General features: G+C 42.7%; 2 protein-coding genes across 2 annotated transcripts in view; both read left to right on the plus strand.

Annotated features, from left to right (window-relative positions):
- The window catches only part of NSMCE4A (NSE4 homolog A, SMC5-SMC6 complex component), a 20441-nt gene extending 12574 nt beyond the window's left edge, over positions 1-7867 (plus strand). Inside the window, exons 7-11 of the mRNA XM_019556205.1 lie at positions 3355-3449; positions 4364-4412; positions 5316-5407; positions 6548-6639; positions 7630-7867. Of these exons, the coding sequence (XP_019411750.1) occupies positions 3355-3449; positions 4364-4412; positions 5316-5407; positions 6548-6607 (296 nt within the window). The 3' untranslated portion in view covers positions 6608-6639; positions 7630-7867. The remainder of the gene's footprint in view (positions 1-3354; positions 3450-4363; positions 4413-5315; positions 5408-6547; positions 6640-7629) is intronic.
- A 5774-nt stretch (positions 7868-13641) lies between these two features.
- ATE1 (arginyltransferase 1) overlaps positions 13642-19421 on the plus strand; it is a 160611-nt gene continuing 154831 nt past the window's right edge. The window contains exons 1-2 of the mRNA XM_019555462.1: positions 13642-13778; positions 18099-18162. Coding sequence (XP_019411007.1) covers positions 13676-13778; positions 18099-18162 — 167 coding nt within the window. The 5' untranslated portion in view covers positions 13642-13675. The remainder of the gene's footprint in view (positions 13779-18098; positions 18163-19421) is intronic.

Genomic DNA, 19421 nt, shown 5'->3' on the forward strand with positions numbered 1-19421 from the left:
AAAAACCCAAAAAACAGCGCTTTACTTTAAGCTCGGTACGCGCCCCCCACGCTTCCAAAGTGCGTGCCCAGAGAGGCATTATGTTAGTTTGACCCAATTTGCCCAACATCTGTATAGAACGGGCACTTCAGCGGGGCTTTTTGGCAATTTTATGTAATAGCTGACTGAATCGGGTTTAGATAAAAGTGCCAGAAAGACCCGCTGAAGTGCCTAATCTGTACAGATGGGGGGGGAGCCGGGTTGAATTAACACTCTTCCTCTTCCGGTAAAGTGCTGTTTTTATTTTATTTTTTTAATTTTTGTCCATGTTCATCAGCACTTTATATGCCTTTCCCTGGAATATACTCTTATCTAAACTTAATGTTTCTCGTATAAGCAGTCTAGAAACTGACTGGCTCACCTTTCTATATTCAAGTTCTCTAATAGTCCAATTAGGCTGATAGCACCGTGTACCTAATGGGGATTGTTTTATAGTGTTGTCAGTGGTGTGACAACCTGGGAACTGACTGGCTTCCTTTATGGCTTTGAATCCTCAGTTTGGGGTCTGCAACTGAAACTTTGAAATTTAATGGAAATGCATGGCTACTACCTCCTTTCTTTTTAAGATTTCTGAAAGTCCTTTGACAGCTGCTTTTACTTCATTGTTTCTGGTGCAGTTAACTATAGTACAAATAAGATAAAAACTAGACAGTGGAGTTGGATTTAAGTCAATTTTGCACTTAACTGATATCCAGTATTGTTACCATATAAACAGTGCGTGATGAATTAGGTCTAGCTATATGCTGTGCAATTATGCATTTATGCAATTATTGCAATTTAAGTGGAGTACTGTATATTGAATTTTTTACTTTTGGTTAAAATCGTAGATGGTTGTAGCATGACAGTTTTCACAGTGTATAAATATCTTTGATTTCTGTTCTTTTTTGCACTGGATGATGGCACTGGACAATGATCCCTGTTGCTTAGTCCATAGAAGAGATCCTTTCTCCTATTTAAGCTCTGCCAACTTCCTTTTTCCAGTTGATTTTGAGGCAGTATTGCTGCTTGTTCAGACTTAAATAAGAGTAGATTGGGGGATCATTTAACAGTTTTAATTTTTTTTTAATCTCTGAAGGCAGATTTGTGTGATTGGTTTTCAGCCCTGGACACGCTTTTTCTACAGTCCCATTTGATCACTTGTCTCTTTAGATTTATATGTGTAACTGTTAGTAAGAAAATAATGCAATTTGAATATACTAGTGACGCTCAGTTTTAGATCTCTGTTTTGTGTGACCCAGACATTGTGCATAAGTATGTGTCTGTGTTGGGTAGAAAACAGCATAGACAACTGTCGGTTAAAACTAAGCAGGTTGGATAGGCTAGAAATGAAGGTGGTAGTCAGGATGTGGCAAAGATTATAGTAGTCTCTGAAAGTTTTGATCCATCAGTTTACATTCAGATTTATTTTAGGTTGTATTGGATTTGTCAAATAAAATTGGATTTTATTTTTAGAAATTTATATAGTATCAGTAACAAGGGTTGGTTTTTACAGCTTTTATAGACTGTTGCAAGATTTTCTTTCGTGCACTTTTCTAAATCCAGTCTTTAGTCTCTACAGGTTTAGAGTTACATGTTTTACCGAAGCTTCAGTTTACTCCAAAATTGAGTCCAATGTAGGTCTCAGTTCCTTACTTGTTAAGGAAAGTGTCTTGTCATGTAACAAAAGTGCTTTGTAATTTGCATTGTCTGCCCATTCTGTGGTGATGGTTTAGGGACGCAGTTCAGACCTATAAAGCCATAAGTAACTTGGGTCTTGTCATTCCATAGGTCCAGTCAGCAGGAGTGCTGATGTTGGAGTTAAATGGAGACCCTTCAGGTTCTGAATTCACTTTTCTTACTTTACTCTGGAATGGCATGAATTTATTGGCCATTAGAATATACTAAAAGTCCTCCTAAATGAAGTTGCATTCATGGGGTGTTGGCTTTTTTCAGGGTTTGCAGCCTGGGGTTTGTCAAAACAGAGAGGAATGTTTATTTTTTTTCCTGCCAGATTTTGATGTTCCTGGACAGTTTGCTTAGTAGCCTGTCACTGTGGTTGGTCTTTTTCCTTATTCCTGTTTTTGTTTTTTGCTTGTTTGTATTTTCTGTCTTGTATTCAGTTTGTTGGGCTATCTTAAAACAGGAGCAGGTGTCTGTTTTAGTTGGGTTGAGCAATTTTGTTTTTATTTTATTCTAAATGTGTGTTTTTCATATTGAGTAAATATGCTGTTTGTGAATGCTGGCTGCTCATGATGTATTACTGTATTTGTAGAAAAGGATGCCATTTTGGCATTTCTGATCTATAATAATGGTGATAATGATAATTGTTGTTGTTAATCATCTGCCCATCTTCCTGGAATAACCTATGATGAAAAACCTTTACCATATTTTCTCGCATACCACATGCCCCCATGTTTTTAGAAAGTAGAATTTCCCCCTTGCCCCCGTCGTGGCCTAGAGTTGGCTTTTTCATGAAGACACTGAGCTGCAAAATGCCTACCAGCTTCTCTGCCTCTTCCAGAAAGTAGTGTGTGTGTGGGGGGGGTGGGGGGCAGTTCAGTGTTTAACCCTTTCACAGCTGTTCTCAAATGGACACAAATTTTTAGCAAGTGTTATCCCATAACAAAGATAATGGGAATATAGAACACTGCAGTGTGTGCCATCTTGCAGGACGGTGTCTTTATTTTTCTGTGTCTCCATGCAGTGAATTACTGGTGAATAAAGTCAGCTTCCCTGCTGAAAGTAAGCATCCCAATTTTGGAGGGTTGATTTTAGGGGGAAAGGTGAGTGTTGTATGCAAATAACTATAATATATGACTGTTAGACTAGAACAGTACACACGTATTCCCCAGTGGGAGTGTTTTCTGTTCCATAGGGTATTAAGTCCCAGAATAGCAGAGTTCTCTAAATAAAGACAGGAAAAAGTCCATACTGGATTACTGATTCTTCAATAAATTGACTATTGCAGATTGTTAACGACAGAAACAAAGCATTCTTATCCAAGAAGATACTTGTGATCCCTGTGGAGTGAGAACACTGTTGTTTAAACTGTAACATTTGACAACAACAACTAGAATGAAACCATAACAATTTGAACTTTACTTCCATTCATGTGTGGGAGAGTAGTAGAAAGAGGGGGAAAATATCTGTCATAAAATCATCAGATTGCACATTTAGTTGTATTTTCAAATTAAAACTGTTTTATAATTTATCTCTTTTAGGGATTTAAGCCCTGCATGGATTATGTACTTTTGAAAAAAAATGTGATCAAATCTCTGTTAGCTTGTATATATAATCAACAGTTTTTTGATAACTACTATTTTCTTATGTCTCTAGCTGAAATACCTATTTCCTTCTTTGATTTTGTGATTGATCCAAACTCTTTTGCACGCACTGTGGAAAACATCTTTCACGTGTCCTTCATTATAAGGGTAAGGAGCAATATCTTCTTGAAATTTTATCTTGTATTCAGGAATGATATCACTAAGTCAGGTTCTTATATTTTTTTTAATTGCATCATTCTTTTGCTACAAACTAACTTGATACCTTTCTACGATAAGTTAACTCACTTTGTAATAAAAAAGGGAATATAGTTGACATCAGTCACTGAGACTCCAGCAAAGCATTTGATGTCATCTGGGAAATATATTACTTAAACTGGAAAAGGTGGGGGTTAGTATAGGAAATGAGATAGATAGAAATGGCTAAAGTATGTAATTGGTGGTGGGGATAAAGAAAGTGTTTGGTTTAAGTGAGGTTATTAATTGTGTTCCTGGAAGAGTGGCCTTGGGACCAACCTGATGTAATATTTCCTTTACTGACCTTGGCACACAATGTGGGAGCCTGCTAATGAAATTGTCAGTAAGGTTCTAGATACAAGGATATATAGTAGAATCCAGACTTCATATTCTCTTTCATTCTTAGCAGGTTTCTGTATTATGGACAATCCACTCAGCTGTTTTTCCTGCAGCTGTTGTGTCACAGGGCACTACTTCTCCACTCAGCTGGAGCTCATTAGGAATCCTTCACATCTGCTCAGAGAAGTGGAGCTCTTTGAAGCAAAAGCTGTAGCAAACAGCTGGAGTACCTCAGTGGTCCTGCACAGCTGTTTGCTGTGGTAATATACCCCTAATTAGTCTTCAAACTCTCCTCTGTATAGGGGGGCTAAGGAAACTAACCATGCAAAAAATCAGTGTTCTAGTGCATATACAACTCCACTGGGACTGTATTGTATAATTCTATATGAAGAAATTTGATTTGTAATACTCATTTCCTATTTCAGTGTGTTAAATTAACTGAATAAATCCAGTTTCTGTATTGTCAAACAAATTGTATTGTATTCTAGGATGGCTTTGCAAGAATAAAGCTGGATCAGGACAGACTCCCAATAATAGGTAAAATAACATTAACATTTTAAAAGAGACAGCCTACTGTTATATCATCAAAACAATTGTATTTCTAGAGGATTGATGATATTTTGAAGAATAGACATGGAACTTAAGATGAACCAGTACTCATTGAATTTCCTAGTGAAATTCCAGTTGCCTTCAGTGGACATTGTATCAGTCCCTAAGTGATGTGACTACAAAAGAGACATTTTGTAGGTTATGTTGGTGTAATAATACTTGTAGGATGGCTACCTTCTTATAATTTATGTTCCTTCTCTTCCCCCCAGCCAAAATAGTTAAATAGCAAGGTATATAAGTTTATGGAACATGTCTCACAAGCCATTGAAGTGGTCTTAAGATGAGAGTTACCTTTAATTGGCTCTTAATTGGCTCTAAGTGATCTTAAGACTTAGAGTTACCTTTTAATTGGCTCTGTATTCAAACTGTATTTGAGCCAAAAAGTTATCTGTATCTAAACAAAACAAGTGAATGTGACCAAAAAGGATATGATGATGGACAACAAGAAAGATGGGAATTGAGCAGGTGAAGAAAATGTTGAGAGGAGTACATTTATAAAGATTTTAAAAAACTATTTAAATGATAGTGTGTAGTGTGTAATGCAGGAACCCTAAAAAAAAGATGGGTGTCATAGACTTTTAAGGGAAGAGGATGGACTGGGGTGAGTTTGATATCCTTGATTTAGGATGTAAATCAACCACCTTCTGATGGGTTCAGGTGTCCATGTACATTTCTAATGAAGTGTTTGGTAGAGGCCTCTGTCAGAGACAAGATACTTGCCTAACTGAATAGTTAATTTCATCTGATTTGGTACTTTTCTATGTTCCTGAGGTGAACTGTAACATTTTAAAAGGTCTCTAACAGTGTAAGTTCTGAAAACATTTTAAACAGAGCCCTCCAAGAGCAACGAAGGAAGAGGAAATGACCCGAATGCTCAAGTACGGCACCAGGCAATCATATCTCTCAGCCACCAAGAGTGGAAGGTAAACTAGATAAAATGCCTTTGGCTTCTTTCTTTTATTTATAATGAGCCTCAGAAGAGCCGTACACTTCTGTTATGTGAAACCAGAGTAGTACACCTTATAACTAGTTGTATATTAAGATATCAATTCAGATCATTTATGGGCCATGTAACATGAGTAGTTACAATCAGCATGTCTGTCTTTCTAGACGCAAGAAAGATCCCAGTGAGAGATGGGATGGAGACTTCATTCCAGTCCATTGACATCCTGTTACATTTATATGACAGGGTGCCAGTAATTTTAAGGTTGTTTAACTGTAAATTATTTGCAATTACTGAACTAAACGAAGGCCAAGTAGATATGGGCACTTAGACCAGACTGCTACCTAGCTTCCTGGCATTCAGTTATGGATGAAGAGAATGTTTCTGATACTAGAATGCATCATCCCTTTGATTTGATTGTATAAAAATCCTTAAAGCTAACAGGGTCTTGAAAACAGCATGAAGCAACAATATTTGCGACATAAAGTGATGAGATGAACTGCCTGCTGGAGCTGGTACCCAGGCAGCTATGCTGTATATTCCCCAGCTCGGTGGTTTTCAATCTCTGGTCCATGGACCCCTGGGAATCTGCAGAATGTCTAAGGGGTCATCAAAAGATGACTATGATCAATCAAAAGTATGTGAATATCCACACTTACAATTCAAAGGGGTCTGCATCTCCATTTGAAATCTTTTATAGGTATGCAAATGTAAAAAGACTGAAAACCACTGCCAATTATTCCTTTAACTGATAGCTGTTATACATTTGTTTTGCAGAGGATGGAGGGGACAGAACATAGCGGCCCGGATTATAATGAGGGTCAGCAATGTTGTGTTAAACTAAAGGATCTTGCTATCTTTAACTTTTAAATATAACTTTTAAATACACCTCAAACAAAAAGGTTTTTTTTCCCTTTGTTTTAGGGGGTGGGGGAGAGAGGGAGGAATACCTCTTGGATCTTTCTGTATCCTTTGCTGCTTACATAGTGTACACATAGAAGACTTAATATGCAGAATGGAAACCCTTCTATTTCTGGTGAAAATATTACTGTTATGTTAAAATAGCTGTTTGACAATAATGTTAAAAATGATGTTTTTAATATTTTTTCTCCCTTCTCAGGATATTGTTGAAACATTTGAAATTACAGAATCTATGATTGATCCTCCCACTCACAGCTAAGACAATGAAATGGATCTTGCTTAATTCTTATGGTAAGTTTTCACTTAATTGATTTAGGAGAGGTCACAACCTTCTCAGTGCATGTTTGTATATTTGGAGGATTTGCAGAGAAGCTAGCTATGGCTTATATATAGCACTTAGCACACTTGATGGTTGTTTAGGGCAGTTGGGTTTTTTGTTTTCTTTTCTGTTGTTTTTTTTTGCTTCAAGTATATCTGGGAAGTAGTACTAAAGTGAGCCAATCTAGTTGCTCCACAGTGCCTGCAATGGTGGGTTCTGTACAAAAACTTGTGAATTTATCTCTCTGCTTTGGTGATCTTGTTCTTATGGATCAGAATTCTCTGCATCTAATTTTCATCTAATTTAAGAGTTAAAGTCTTCACATTTGCTGGTGGACTAAGTAGATGCACTTTTGTTACTTGGCTTTCAAAGCATTGCAAAACGTAGTGCTGTGAAGGATCAAGGATTAGCAGCTTTGTATATTTACTGATTTTTTTTAAAAAGCAGTAGCAGCTTAAAGTATTTGCTGGGACATTCAGGTTAATAAATTGACATACTTTTAAGAGTCTCAAAATAAAGAAGCTATAACAGTGTGGCTATTTATAGGGGTGTAGGTTGTTGGTGTAGCCATGCTAGTCTAAGGACATAGGCAGACAATCTGATATCTTTTATTAGACCAACTTAAATAGCTGGAAAACATTTTCTTAGCAAGCTTTCGGGTTTAAAAACCCTTAGTTGGGCTGAGGAAGCATCTGCAGTTGGTGTGTGCTCTTCCTGGATGGAATGCTGGATGAAGGGTTTTTAAACCTGAAGATACTGATGAAGGGTTTTTAAACCCAAAAGCTTGCCTAGTAGTTTCCAACTACTTAACTTGGTCTAATAAAAGATATCAGATTCACCCAAATAACTTTTTTTGGCTATTTATAGAATTTTTTTAAACTCTGATTTTGAATACATTTATCCAGTGCTGCAATGAGATATAGAAAATATTGAACGGTCTTACTCTTATATCTCTCTTCCAGGTGCCTTAAAGAAAAAAGGATTTTAAAATATTTACTTCAAATATAAGTTTTATATGTATATATTGTATGATTAAATTGATTTTGATGAAAACAATTTAAATGACAATTTTTATATAAAAAATACATCTTTTTTTTATTTGTGTATGCCACTTACTGTGGTAGGAGCAGTCACAAAACATAGTGTGCTTTCATCCTATTGTGATATTCTGTAATAAAGTTCTTTTGTATTGTCTGCTAATTCTTTTTCAGCTTTTCATAACAAAGGAAATATACTGGATATTGTAATGGTCAGGAATACACAAGGTGTATAATGATTACAAATTAGGTCCTGCTTGTAGTTATCAGTGATTCTTATCAATGATCTAGTAGTAATCATGGTGAAAGTGAGGAATCAGGGGAATGGAGCTCCTTAAGGGTGCGGAGAGGGACTTCAGATGTATTTGTGATTCCAGAGCATCTGAATCAGAGAAGACTGGAGAGATCATACACCACAGGAAAGTGCAAATTTATGAGGGAATCGTAGAAGAAAAGGGCTGGAGGGAATCTTAGGAGGTCATCCAGCTCAAGATGGGCTCTTTCCAGATTAAACTGTCCCTGTCAAGTTTCTTGTCTAACCTGCTCTTAAAAACTTCTAGTGATGGAGAATATACAGCAAGGATATGCAACCCCTGGCATGTGTGCCAATTAGTGGTATGCGGAGACATTTTCTCCAGCATGCCAGGAGGTGTGAGAGGAAACTGTTTAAAACAAAAAATGTTTAAGTTGCTGCTCTAGGCTCTCCGGAATAGTTGCAGGTGGCAGCACCACGGCTGGCACCGGGGGCAAAGTCAGGAGAACAGAGGCAGAGATGCTGTCTGTGTTCTTCTGACCCTGCCCCCTGTCTCTGGGCTGTGCCCTGAGGCCTGGGCTAGCCCCTGGAGGGGAGCTGTGGGTGGGCTGGGCCAGGACCTAGGCAGGTGCTGCACAGGGTTGTTGCACTGCCTGGCTGGGGTTGGATGCTAGGCTCAGGTTGCTCCAGGCTTGACCTCCCTGTGTGCTGGGCACAGCATGAGCAGGGTGGAGCTGCTTCTGGTATGGGGGCCCAGCTGTGGGAGACCCCTGGACCCCCCAGGAACAACCACTGTGGCTGCTGTGGCCTTGGCCTTGCCCCCCGCAGCTCCCCTTCAGGGGTTGGGGCCAGTGTTGTGCAGGACCACTGTGCTGCAGGTTCCCAGCCATCTTGGCCCCGAGTGCTGCCCACGAGAGGTGTTCCCAGGGCCTGGGGGGCTCTTGAAGCCAAGCCCTGTTACCGGGGGTGGCTCTTCCCCACTCACAATGTGCTCAGTGCACAGAGAGCCCAAGCCCAGAACCAGGAGTGTCCTGAACATGGTGTCCTGCCTTGGCCAGGTGGCATCCCCTCATGGGCAGGGCGGCTGTCCCCATCCCTGTGGAGCTGTTAGGCCAGGCCAGGCCCTACCTTGGGTGCCACTGGGTACCCACACTCACCCACCAGTATTGGCCTGTGCCCATGGAGTCCCTGCTTCCCACCCAGCTCCCATCTTCCCAAGGGGCCAGGCAGGTCAGCCTGCCAACAGTGTCTCCCCCTGCACCTGCTTCTGTGTGTACTGCCTGGACCATGGGCCAAGCACCCATCCTTGCCTCCTCCTGGGTGGGATGGGGCATCTGTTTGCCCAAGCCCTGGCTGGGCCCTCCCTCCCAGCCCTGGGCCTGGGCTTCCCCACTCCGGGACCATGGGGGAGGCCTGAGCCCCCCAGTCCTGGTTGCTGCTGTGGTAGCAGTGGGGAGACATCGGTGGCGAGGGATACCAAACAAGATTCTCTTCTTTTTCTTCCTTTTCTTTCCTTCTTTTTCTTTTCTCTGTATTCTTTTTCTCTCCCATTTTTCTTTCTTTACCTCTTTTTTCTCCATTTCTTTCTTTATCTTTTTATTTTTTCATCTTTTTTCTCTTCTCTTTCCCTTTTTTTCTTTCTTCATCACAACATGCTTTATAAAAAAGCATACATAAGAACAAAAGTAGACGATGAAGTTTTATTTACTGTCACCAGTGTTTACCATAGAAGGAGCAACATTTATGATTATTAACTTATGAATATGCAGTGTGTCCTGCCATATACCCCTGACCCCAGTTTTGTTTTTCTGGCATGCTGGCACTCTGGTACCTTATAAGGTAGACATTGGGGGGGGAGGTTTGGCACTCTAGCCAAAAACGTTGCCAGCCCCGGTCTACAGTCTCTCTGGTAATCTGTTCCTGTGCTTAACTTTTAATTACTTCTTCCTAATAGCTAACCTAAATTTCACGTCTTGCTATTTAAAACAGTTCCTTCTTGTCCTGTTTTCTCTGGATGAAGAGAAGAGCATGTCAGTGTCTTCATCACAATGATTTTTTTCATAGATTTCATAGACGTTTGGGCTGGAAGGGACCCCGAGTCCAGCCCCCTGCCCCAGGAGCAGGAAGTCAGCAGGGAACATAGGATCCCAGCAAGATAAGCATCCAAATGCATTTTGAAGATGTTCAATGTAGGTGCTTGAACTGCCTCAGGTAGCAGTCTGTTCCAAACCTTGGGGGTTCAGACAGCGAAGAAGTTCTTTCTTATGTCCAGCCTGAACTGGTCACAGTGGAGGTTGTGATGGTTCAATCTTGTCATCCCTTGCGGGGCTCTGGTGAACAGTCGTTCCCCCAGATCCTGATGACTACCCCTGATGAGCTTATAGGTGGCCACCAGATCACTCTTGAGCCTGCGCTTTTCCAGGCTGAATAGCCCCATTGCTCTCAGCCTCTCATCATATGGTCTGTTTTCCTGCCCTCTGATCATGTGTGTGGTTCTCCTCTGCACCCTCTCCAGCTTTTCCTCATCCTTTTTGAATTGCGGAGCCCAAAACTGGATGCAGTACTCCAGCTGCGGCCTCACCAAGCCCGAGTACAACGGGAGAATGACGTCCTGGGATCTGTTTGAGAAGCATCTATGGATGCAAGCCAGCGTTTTGGTCACTTTACTAACCGCAGCATCACACTGAAGGCTCATGTTCATTTTGTGGTCAACCATGACCCCCAAGTCTCTTTCATCTGTAGAGCTAACTGGTGTAGCACTACCAAGCCTATAAGCATGCTGCAGGTTTTTCCTCCCAAGGTGGAGAACTTTGCATTTTTCGGTGTTGAACACCATCAAATTCTTATCTGCCCATTTCATGAGTCTGTCCAGATTTGCCTGGATCACCCTCGTGTCCTCAGGTGTGGATGCTTTACCCCAGAATTTGGTGTCATCGGTGAACTTGGCCAGTCCGCTTCCAACACCAATGTCCATATCATTGATGAAGAAGTTAAACAGTATAGGCTCTAGGACAGAGCCTTGTGGGATCCCACTAGTGACAGCACACCAAGATGATTGGCTCCCGTCAGCCACCACCTCCTGGGTCCTACTGCAGAATCAGTTTCCCAGCCAGCAGATCGTGGTGACATCAAGGCCGCAGTTAGCCAGTTTAGCCAAGAGGTGATTGTGGGATACCAGATCAAAGGCTTTTTTAAAGTTGAGGTATGTAACGTCGATCTCTTCCCCCTTGTCCAGGTGATAGGTCACCTGGTCCTGAAAGAAAATGAGATTGGTCAAGCAAGACCTACCCACAGCAAACCCATGCTGGGTGTCCCTTAGGATATTACCTTCAGGTAGCCTGTTAAGGATGGCCTCCTTGATAATCTTTTCCAGGACTTTCCCCAGGATAGAGGTCATAGTTAAAGTCTCCCATGACAACCATACACCAGGATTGTGCAGCCTCAGCCAATTCCCTGGTGAACTCCTGGTCAAGGTCTTGACTCTGGGTAGGGGGTCTGTAGTAGACCACCATAGTATCCCCTGCGCCGTGTTCCCCATAGATTTTAACCCAGAGGGTCTCAAGTCGTCACTTGTATTTCAAGACTGTTACCACATCTCCCCTTTTATCCAGATTAAACGGTCCCAGTTTCCCCAATTTTTCCTTGTTATGACTTGTTTTCTAGAACTGTAATCTTTTTAATTGCTGTCTCCTGGATTCCTTCCAGTTTGTCCGTGTCATTTTTGAAGCGTGGGACCGAAAACTAGACATGGACATTTTGGCGACATCTCACCAGTGCTAAATAGAGTAGAAGAATAATTTCTATTTCTTGTTCCCTCTCCTTCCCTGCCAGTTACTTTGTGCTAGCTCTTCTATAGTTCTCATACCATTCTCGCTCTCTCTCTCTCTTTTTTTTAAATAGCACTCTCCTTCCCAGTCTTAAAGAACTTGCCTTACATAGTGCCGCCTCCAAAAGCAGAAGTAGTTATCTTTAACTTGCAAGTGTTAGGGCAACTTACTGGAACTAAAGGCAGGCAGAACCAGGCAAGGAAAGAATTGGACTCCTGCTTATCCTGCATGCAGTAATACCTACTATTAATGCTCTAGATTAGAAGTAGCTCCCTCCATTATCGCTTACTCAACTATCCATATTCAGCAAAGCATTTCAGTAGTGGTGAAGTCCCATAGATTTGAAGCAATCAGGGCTTCGGGCAGGTGTGATATCTTTTACAAGATTTTTGAAAAAAAGTGGCTTGAATTGCAAGCTTTCGGGTGCAAAGACCCTTCATCAGGCATCAGGGAAAAGACGTTACCATCTTATCAAATTATGAACTTTCATTTCTACCCAGGATATTTCGTAGGATTTCACAGAGGGGTCAGTAGATGGAGAAACCCTCTCGGTAGCAGCTGTTTAGCTACTAAGGAGTCTCAGCTGTCTTGCGAGGCTGTGATCACTGATGATGCAAATTACCTTAAACAAAGGCAGGAGCAGAATCTCAGGTTTCCGGTGGTCAAAGTTGTTTTCTGCTTGGGAAGACACGAAGGTTTCATTTTTAAAATCCTGAGATCCTTCTCCTGCTTTTGTTTAAGGTAATTTGCATCATCAGAGCTTCACAGGAGAGCTGAGATGCCTTCCCAGGTAAGAAATGCTGCCCAGAGGGTTTCTCCATCTATTGACTCTTCTGTGAAATCCTTTGTGAGCGGGGTGCTGAGCAGCTGTTTGATGCATAGATCAGGTAAGATTTTTTCCCTGGAGGTGTCGGATAGCTTTGAAGGGCATTTAGGCAAACAGCGAAAGGCTTTCCCGGTAACGAGGGGGTTTCAGTGTTGAAACCACCCATTGGAGCTGCTTGCTTTCACATGGCACCTGTTCACTCGGCCCCCTATTTCATGGATCATCCCGAAGAAAATGTCAAAGTTGAGGAACTGCCCCAAGTTTGTGAGGCAGCTCCCGCAAATTTGTTTTTTGCAGGATTATCCCGGTTAGAACGATCACTTTTTCAACATAAGGCGGGGGATACTTCCTCACTATTGCTGTTATGATCAATTAGTGCAAAATTGTAACCAGATGTCAGTCCTTAGGAAAGAAGTGAGGGGGAGGTAGTTTAGCCACTTCAAAAAATGAGTGATTAAAACACCAAAAAAAGGAGGAATGGGGCTGAGGAAAGAGATGGGCTAAAGACGAAACACACTTGGCTATTGCAGGCAGTCTGGCCCATAGCTATCTAGTTTCTTCGTTAAACCAGGGAGGCTTCTGCCCCCCTTTCCAAGTGGGAAGTTGTTGCAGAGCCCTGTTAAAAAGGGGGAAATTGTGCACGGATCACGACGAGCGCGCCTCAAATTTTCCCACATATTTGCAAAAAGGAGCCCTGGCAGCAGGAGCACACGTGTTACCGGCGGGAGAAGGGAGGGAGGGAGGCAGGGACGAGAGAGGCGGCATGTCCGGCGGCCGCACCGTGGTGGAGTACCGCGGCCCCAAGCCCGGCTCTCGCTGCGGCTACTGCGCCGCCCCGCGCGGCAAAGCCTCGGCCGGTGAGTTGCGGGGGGGGCGCCCTCCCCCTTCCGCCGCGGGGAAGCGGCTTCCCCTCCGCCGCGCGGGCAGCATGCCAGCCGCTGCCCTTAGGCAAGATGGCGGGCGGCGCCGGGTTTCCCCGCGGAGGCTTGCCCGCAACCAACATGGCGGAGCTGGCGCCTCGCACCGGAAGGCCGCCGCGCTGCGCCGAGCCGGCGCCGGGGCAAGATGGCGGCGGCCGGCGGGTCGCCGAGTATCGTGGAGTACTTCGGCGGCGAGGGCGGCTACCGCTGCGGGTACTGCAAGACGGCCACCGGCAACCTCTCCTGCGGTACGGCCGCGCTTGCGCTGGGGCTGCCCGGGCCGCGGGCAAAACAGCCCTCTCCTCGGCCCGGGCGTGCAGCAGAAGGACTTTGCCCCGAGCGTGCAGGGGAAGCCCGAGGTGGCCTTTTCTGAGGGCTGCTTTGAGTCTGGGAACCACTGGTTTCGGGCTCCCCCCCCCTCCAAGGTGCAGGCGTTGTTCGCCCCCCTGCTCTGGGCAGGAAAGGCCGCGGGGCTTCGATCACCCTGGCAAGGGGTGCGTCCGGCAGAGCCCACCCCAGCCGCGTGTGGGGCCTCTGCACCCGCGGTGTGAAGGAGCCGGGAGGGGTAGCGAGCGGCTGGATGTGAAGCTGGCGGCGGGCCCAGGCGTTCCCCCAGCTCGATCCCCCCCCAGCTCAGGGATGGCCCTGGCGTCTGGTCCCTTTTTGGAGATCTCCAGGGCAGGTCCCTGCGCCGCCCCCGCTGGGAGTTTATTCCAGCCGGTCTCGCAGATCGTGAAGAAGTTTTTTCCTTAATGCAGGCAGCCCTCGGACTTGCAGCACAACTGGTTCCTGAAAACTGTGTCTTCAGTTGAAATGTGTGACTCGAACCGATTTTCCCATAGGAAACAATGTTATAAATGTGGGATTGGTTCCTGAACCTAGGACTGATAACCTGTTTTCACCAAAAATAACCTCTAATTTTGTACTCAATCAATTATAGATGAGTAATATAGCTACATTGATGTATTTATGTTGTAAATAGCAATCATATTGATTTGGAAGGACTTCTTTGAAGTGACTGTTGGACTTTTTGAACAGCTCTTGGTCGGACTTTTTGAAGGGTTCATAGCTGGAGTCTTCTTGGGAGACTTGGCTGCAGGTTTTTCTGGAGTCTTGTCTGATTTCTTGAAGAAAGTGGCCAGGGAAGTTTGGACAGATGTTTTCCAGGGAGATGGGCGAAGCAGCGACTTGTTTGCTGGCGTGGCGTTGCATCAGATAAAGCGTTGTAAAGTCAAAGCTGACGTTATAAGGTTGAAACAGGGTGTCAGTTTATAAAGGTTGTAACTCAAAATGTTGTAAGTTGAGGACTGCCTCTATCCAGTCTGAAACCTTCTTCTGGGAGTTTATGACCAGCTCTCCTTGCCTTGATCCCATAAAGAGTGAAATCTGGGACACAGTTGACAGGCTGCAGAGAGTAGCCTTGCAACTGAGGGAGGCTGGTCAGGTTCACGGCTGATAAAGCAGCAAGGAGCTACGGACAACTCAAGGCGGGTTACAGTTGGCAGGAGACGTGCTAATGCTGGTCCTAATAGGGCTGCCAGGTGCTGTTCCTGGGCCAGTCTTCAAATTCAGGGTGGGAGTGCCCTTTGGGGCACTTCATAGTACAGTTGTTCTTTTATGTAGGTGCGAGTGGTGGTTGCTGACAAAGAAAAATGGGGGAAAAAAGGCTGCATGTGCTTAAAAACAAAGTGTGAAGGAGCAGTACAAGAAAAAATATAGTCAAGGACCAGCTTATGGACCTTTATAAAAGACCTGATGACTCAAGTAAGATAAAAGCGCAGAAAATGAAATGGATATTATAAGAACCGATGAAGGAAGTCATGCAAGGCAGTTTTCGTAAGCTGCAGTGGAGGGTGTCAGACCTCAAGATAGACCAAGGCAACAATGGGAAGATGACACGCAAACTGGTCTGGAAGGGGTAGGTGGAAATGCAACAAGGTGGGAGGAGGTTGCACAAGACAGGCTGAGATGCAAAGGCCCTGAGGTCTGTGAGGCCAGAGAGAGAATGCCTTTTTCAGGGGTGTGGGATGCAATCGTGACTTATTACCGGTAAACATTGTCCACCTCTGCTTGGGGCTTCAGATGCTGCCAAATCCTTTGACGGGCATCTTGCGTGTAGGCCCACGCCCAAAAGCTTGGGGTTCAGAAGCCCCTGACTCTGTCTTGCCCTTGGCCAAATAGCTGCAGGAACAAGCTAGGGAGGAGTCTCCCACTTCCATAAAGTCAGTGGGTAGCCAAGGTTGTCCCACTGGAACCTGGCCAGAGGAAGCCGACTATGGAGGATCTCGTAGGGAGTCCTGCCCTCAAGCAGACAAGGGTGCGACCCTCCACTACACAGTGCCATTTTAATTGCATTACCTCGGTCAGAGTATTTCCTCTGCCAGGTTGGTGACTGTGGCATTTCTTCTGCCCTGATTTCAGGATTGCCTAAGGAAAAAAAACCCATGCTGTGGTAGGGTTAGAGTGTTGTATATGTGACAGCCTAGCAACTGTGCAAGAAGCAAGGGTTTTTATGGTAATATCTTTTATTGCACTAACTGTATAATTGAGAGAGATGTGACAAATGCTTTCAGGCATAATAGCTTCTGTCTAACATCTCTTCCAGCTAGATAATTGGTTCAAAAAAATACAGCACCAAAAAAGCCTCTGGCTTGTGGATAATCCAGAAAGTTTGGTCGTTTAATTAGTTGCTTTTGCAGGTCTGTTTCTGTCCTGCTGTCTGCTTATGGCAAACCCATCTTTTACTGGCTGTTCTGCTACCAGATGTGGGGCAGTGTAGTTAGCATCTGTTGTGGGAGCTAACTCGGGAGAACTGATCATCTCTAGTTCAGACATACTGTGCAAGACTGATGGAAGTTATATGGATGTTACCCTGTTTCCAGGTCCTAAACGCTATTAGTATAGTTGACGCAAAAAGCGGTTCGTTTCTCTGGAGGCACGCAAAGAAATCTCAGACACACACTTACTAGCAGCACAAAAGGTGTATTTGCAAATAGGGTCAGAGCAGAGCCAAAAAGACTCAGATTACTCCGAACCCATGAGGAACTTTTTCAGCTGGTTTTTATCCTTCCCCTCCTGGGCACGCGTGCAGAAACAGGAACTCTTACAGCTCATTTCCGTTTCATACAAACATGTATGTGGCTACGTCACTTCATCCATCGCATGTATATTATAATTAACTACTTAAGTATGCAGGGCGGATAAGTAAATATGCATCAGCTAATTGCGCATGCTCAGAAAGTTCTTTAGGTCACCAAGAGTTTAAATGCCCCCCCCTTTCAAGGACACGGTCAGTTGAATTCCAGCTTCTGTAATCTGCATGAGAAAACCAGGGGGAGTGTGGGGGAGAGAGTGATTTAGTATGAGAAGAGCTGTGGCAAAGCTAGCTAAGAAAGAAAAGTCCTTGGCAGTGTTTTTTCTTATCAGGTACGAGATGCAAACTGTGCATTTCTAACAACACTCCATTTCTAACAGCATTCTAACAATACTCCATTTCTAACATAGTGAAAGAGGCAACATGGTCCTCTGTTCATAAGTGTGTCTTGCACTTACAGAATTAAGAAGTGTGTGCATATAGGAATAACTTCCTCTATTATGAGGATCCAAACACCTCTTTGATGGAATGCAGCAGCCACTGCTACTGTTTGCAAACAAAATGTGAACTGCCGACGTAAAAGAATATGTGTGTTTTCATTCATGTGGCACACACAATATCTGTATCTTCTGTACAGAACTGTGTTTTTAGTTTTTGTAAAACCTGAGGAATATAAAAGAAATTTTACTCCTATGAAATGAGACATAATTTGTCTCAAGTACCACAAACTGGAAATCCTGCTTATATTGTGTAATATAATCAAATGAACAACAGACATCTTTAAAGAAAGACGATATACCTTTTACTCATATTTCCTTCAAAATACTTCTTGTTTTGCTGGCTGAGAGCTTCACTGTAGACATTTCTTGCTTCTATGGGTAATGTAATAGACATTATTAAAAAATATCTCTTTTTGTACAAGCATTTATTTTTCATGCAGAAAATAACACTCATACATATCATGTTCAACCCTTGATTTTGCCAGCTCAGAGCACTTAAATTCCCAACTGCATTTTTGTAATTGTTGACCTATCTAACATGCAGCATTTAATGTGGTGCTTTGTCCTGATTCACCGAAAGCTGAGCAACAGAGATTGTTAGCTGCTGTCACAGCACGCTTTTCAAGCTTGAGCTTGAAAGTAAGTAGAGGCATATGCTTTTAGAACTATAGGTCCAACATTCAGCACTTGTCCTGCCTTGGGCAGAGACTTACCCCCGTAGAAGTAGTTTCAGGCTTTTCAGTAGCCGGCTCTTGTGAATAAAGACTATTATAATAGGATATAATAGTTAAGATTTGGATATTATGTCTGTTTGGTCATTGAAGTGGTACATGTGAGTAACTGTTTCCTAGAAAGATGTGTGTTCAAAAAATTGTAAGTTAACTGTTGGATTTACTGAAATAGTTCTATACAATTGTTCCTATCTTAATATTTTAAGGAAATCTGTTAATCAATTGTATAACTATTTATTACAGGCATGTGGGCGCATTCGATGACAGTTCAAGATTACCAGGACCTTATAGATAGAGGATGGCGAAGGTAAATTAAAAAAAGCAACCCCCCCACCCCCAAAAAAAAAAAAAAAGAGACTGCACAAAACAGAAAAGGGTCATTTCATAGAGCATTTAATAGAAATGTTTATTTCCAATCTTCACACAGTTTTTAAACAAACCTCCAGAATGAAAACCTCATATGCAGCACTGAGGACCTGAAGAATGCTTCTGGTTCTCATTGTCCTAACTAATATAAATGTAAAGAATATATATGGTTGTGGTTTATTTGGAATTTTAAAACTTTCAAAGCAGAGGTAAAAGACTATTTCTTTAAGCATAATGGGCACATCTACATGAGACACTTAATGTGCATTGGGCTAATTCTGCTGCACATCAGTGCAGCTGGCAAAAACCATGCTAATGCGCAGTAGCTTTAGTTCAGTGTGCATTAAGCGTCACACAAAAAACATTCATCTGCACTAACGCGCAGTAGTGTCAGTTATGGTGCATTAAGTTAGTACCTGTTATTACTAAACTTATTGCGCCATAATTATGGTGCACTAATGAACGTGTAGCTGTGCCCATCGTGTCTTAAACTGATGGTGTTCCTTTAATACAGAGGTTTAAATGTAAGGCTTAGGGATTTATTTGGGGGGTTAGGGGTATGGATAAATGACCATCATCCTTTTAACAAGGATAAAAAAAAAAAAGAGTACCAAAGGCTCCTAAGGTTGTATTCGGTCAACTAAATAAATTAGGGGTTTTTTTTTATTTTTTAAAAAGGTCAGCTTGCAGCTCTTCAGGACTTTTGAGTGTCCAATCATTATTTGGATGATTGCTGCTGGGGCTTAAAAAAAAATCCATTTGTAGTGTTCAAGAACACTTGTGATATCTTGTACATCTCCCACTGTACTCTATAATTCATATAAACTGTTAGTAAGAAGACTGAGAGAACTTGGGAAAAGTTATTTTCAGAATATGTGGGTTTTCTGCCTTATGAAGCTGGAAGATATGGTTGAATTTGAAATTTATTTTTCTATTTGAACAAAGAATTTTGTTCTTGTTTCCTTGTCTCCCAAAGCAGTCTGTTGGTTTCCACAAGAAGGATTGCAGCATCTTGCTACTTAACTTTTTCCCCAGTCTCCATTTTGGGCACTTTCCTGTTGTGGATATTAGTTCATGCCTGTTTAACTTCTCATACATCTTCTAAGGAGCAGTAGGAAAAGTGTGACACAATCTTTATTTTGCCATAGAATCATAGATCATAGGACCAGAAGGGACCTGTAAGATCATCAAGTCTGATCC

This window comes from Crocodylus porosus, unplaced genomic scaffold (genome assembly GCF_001723895.1).
Source record: "Crocodylus porosus isolate Cpor-Errol unplaced genomic scaffold, CroPor_comp1, whole genome shotgun sequence".
In the NCBI taxonomy this organism is placed as follows: Eukaryota; Metazoa; Chordata; order Crocodylia; family Crocodylidae; genus Crocodylus; species Crocodylus porosus.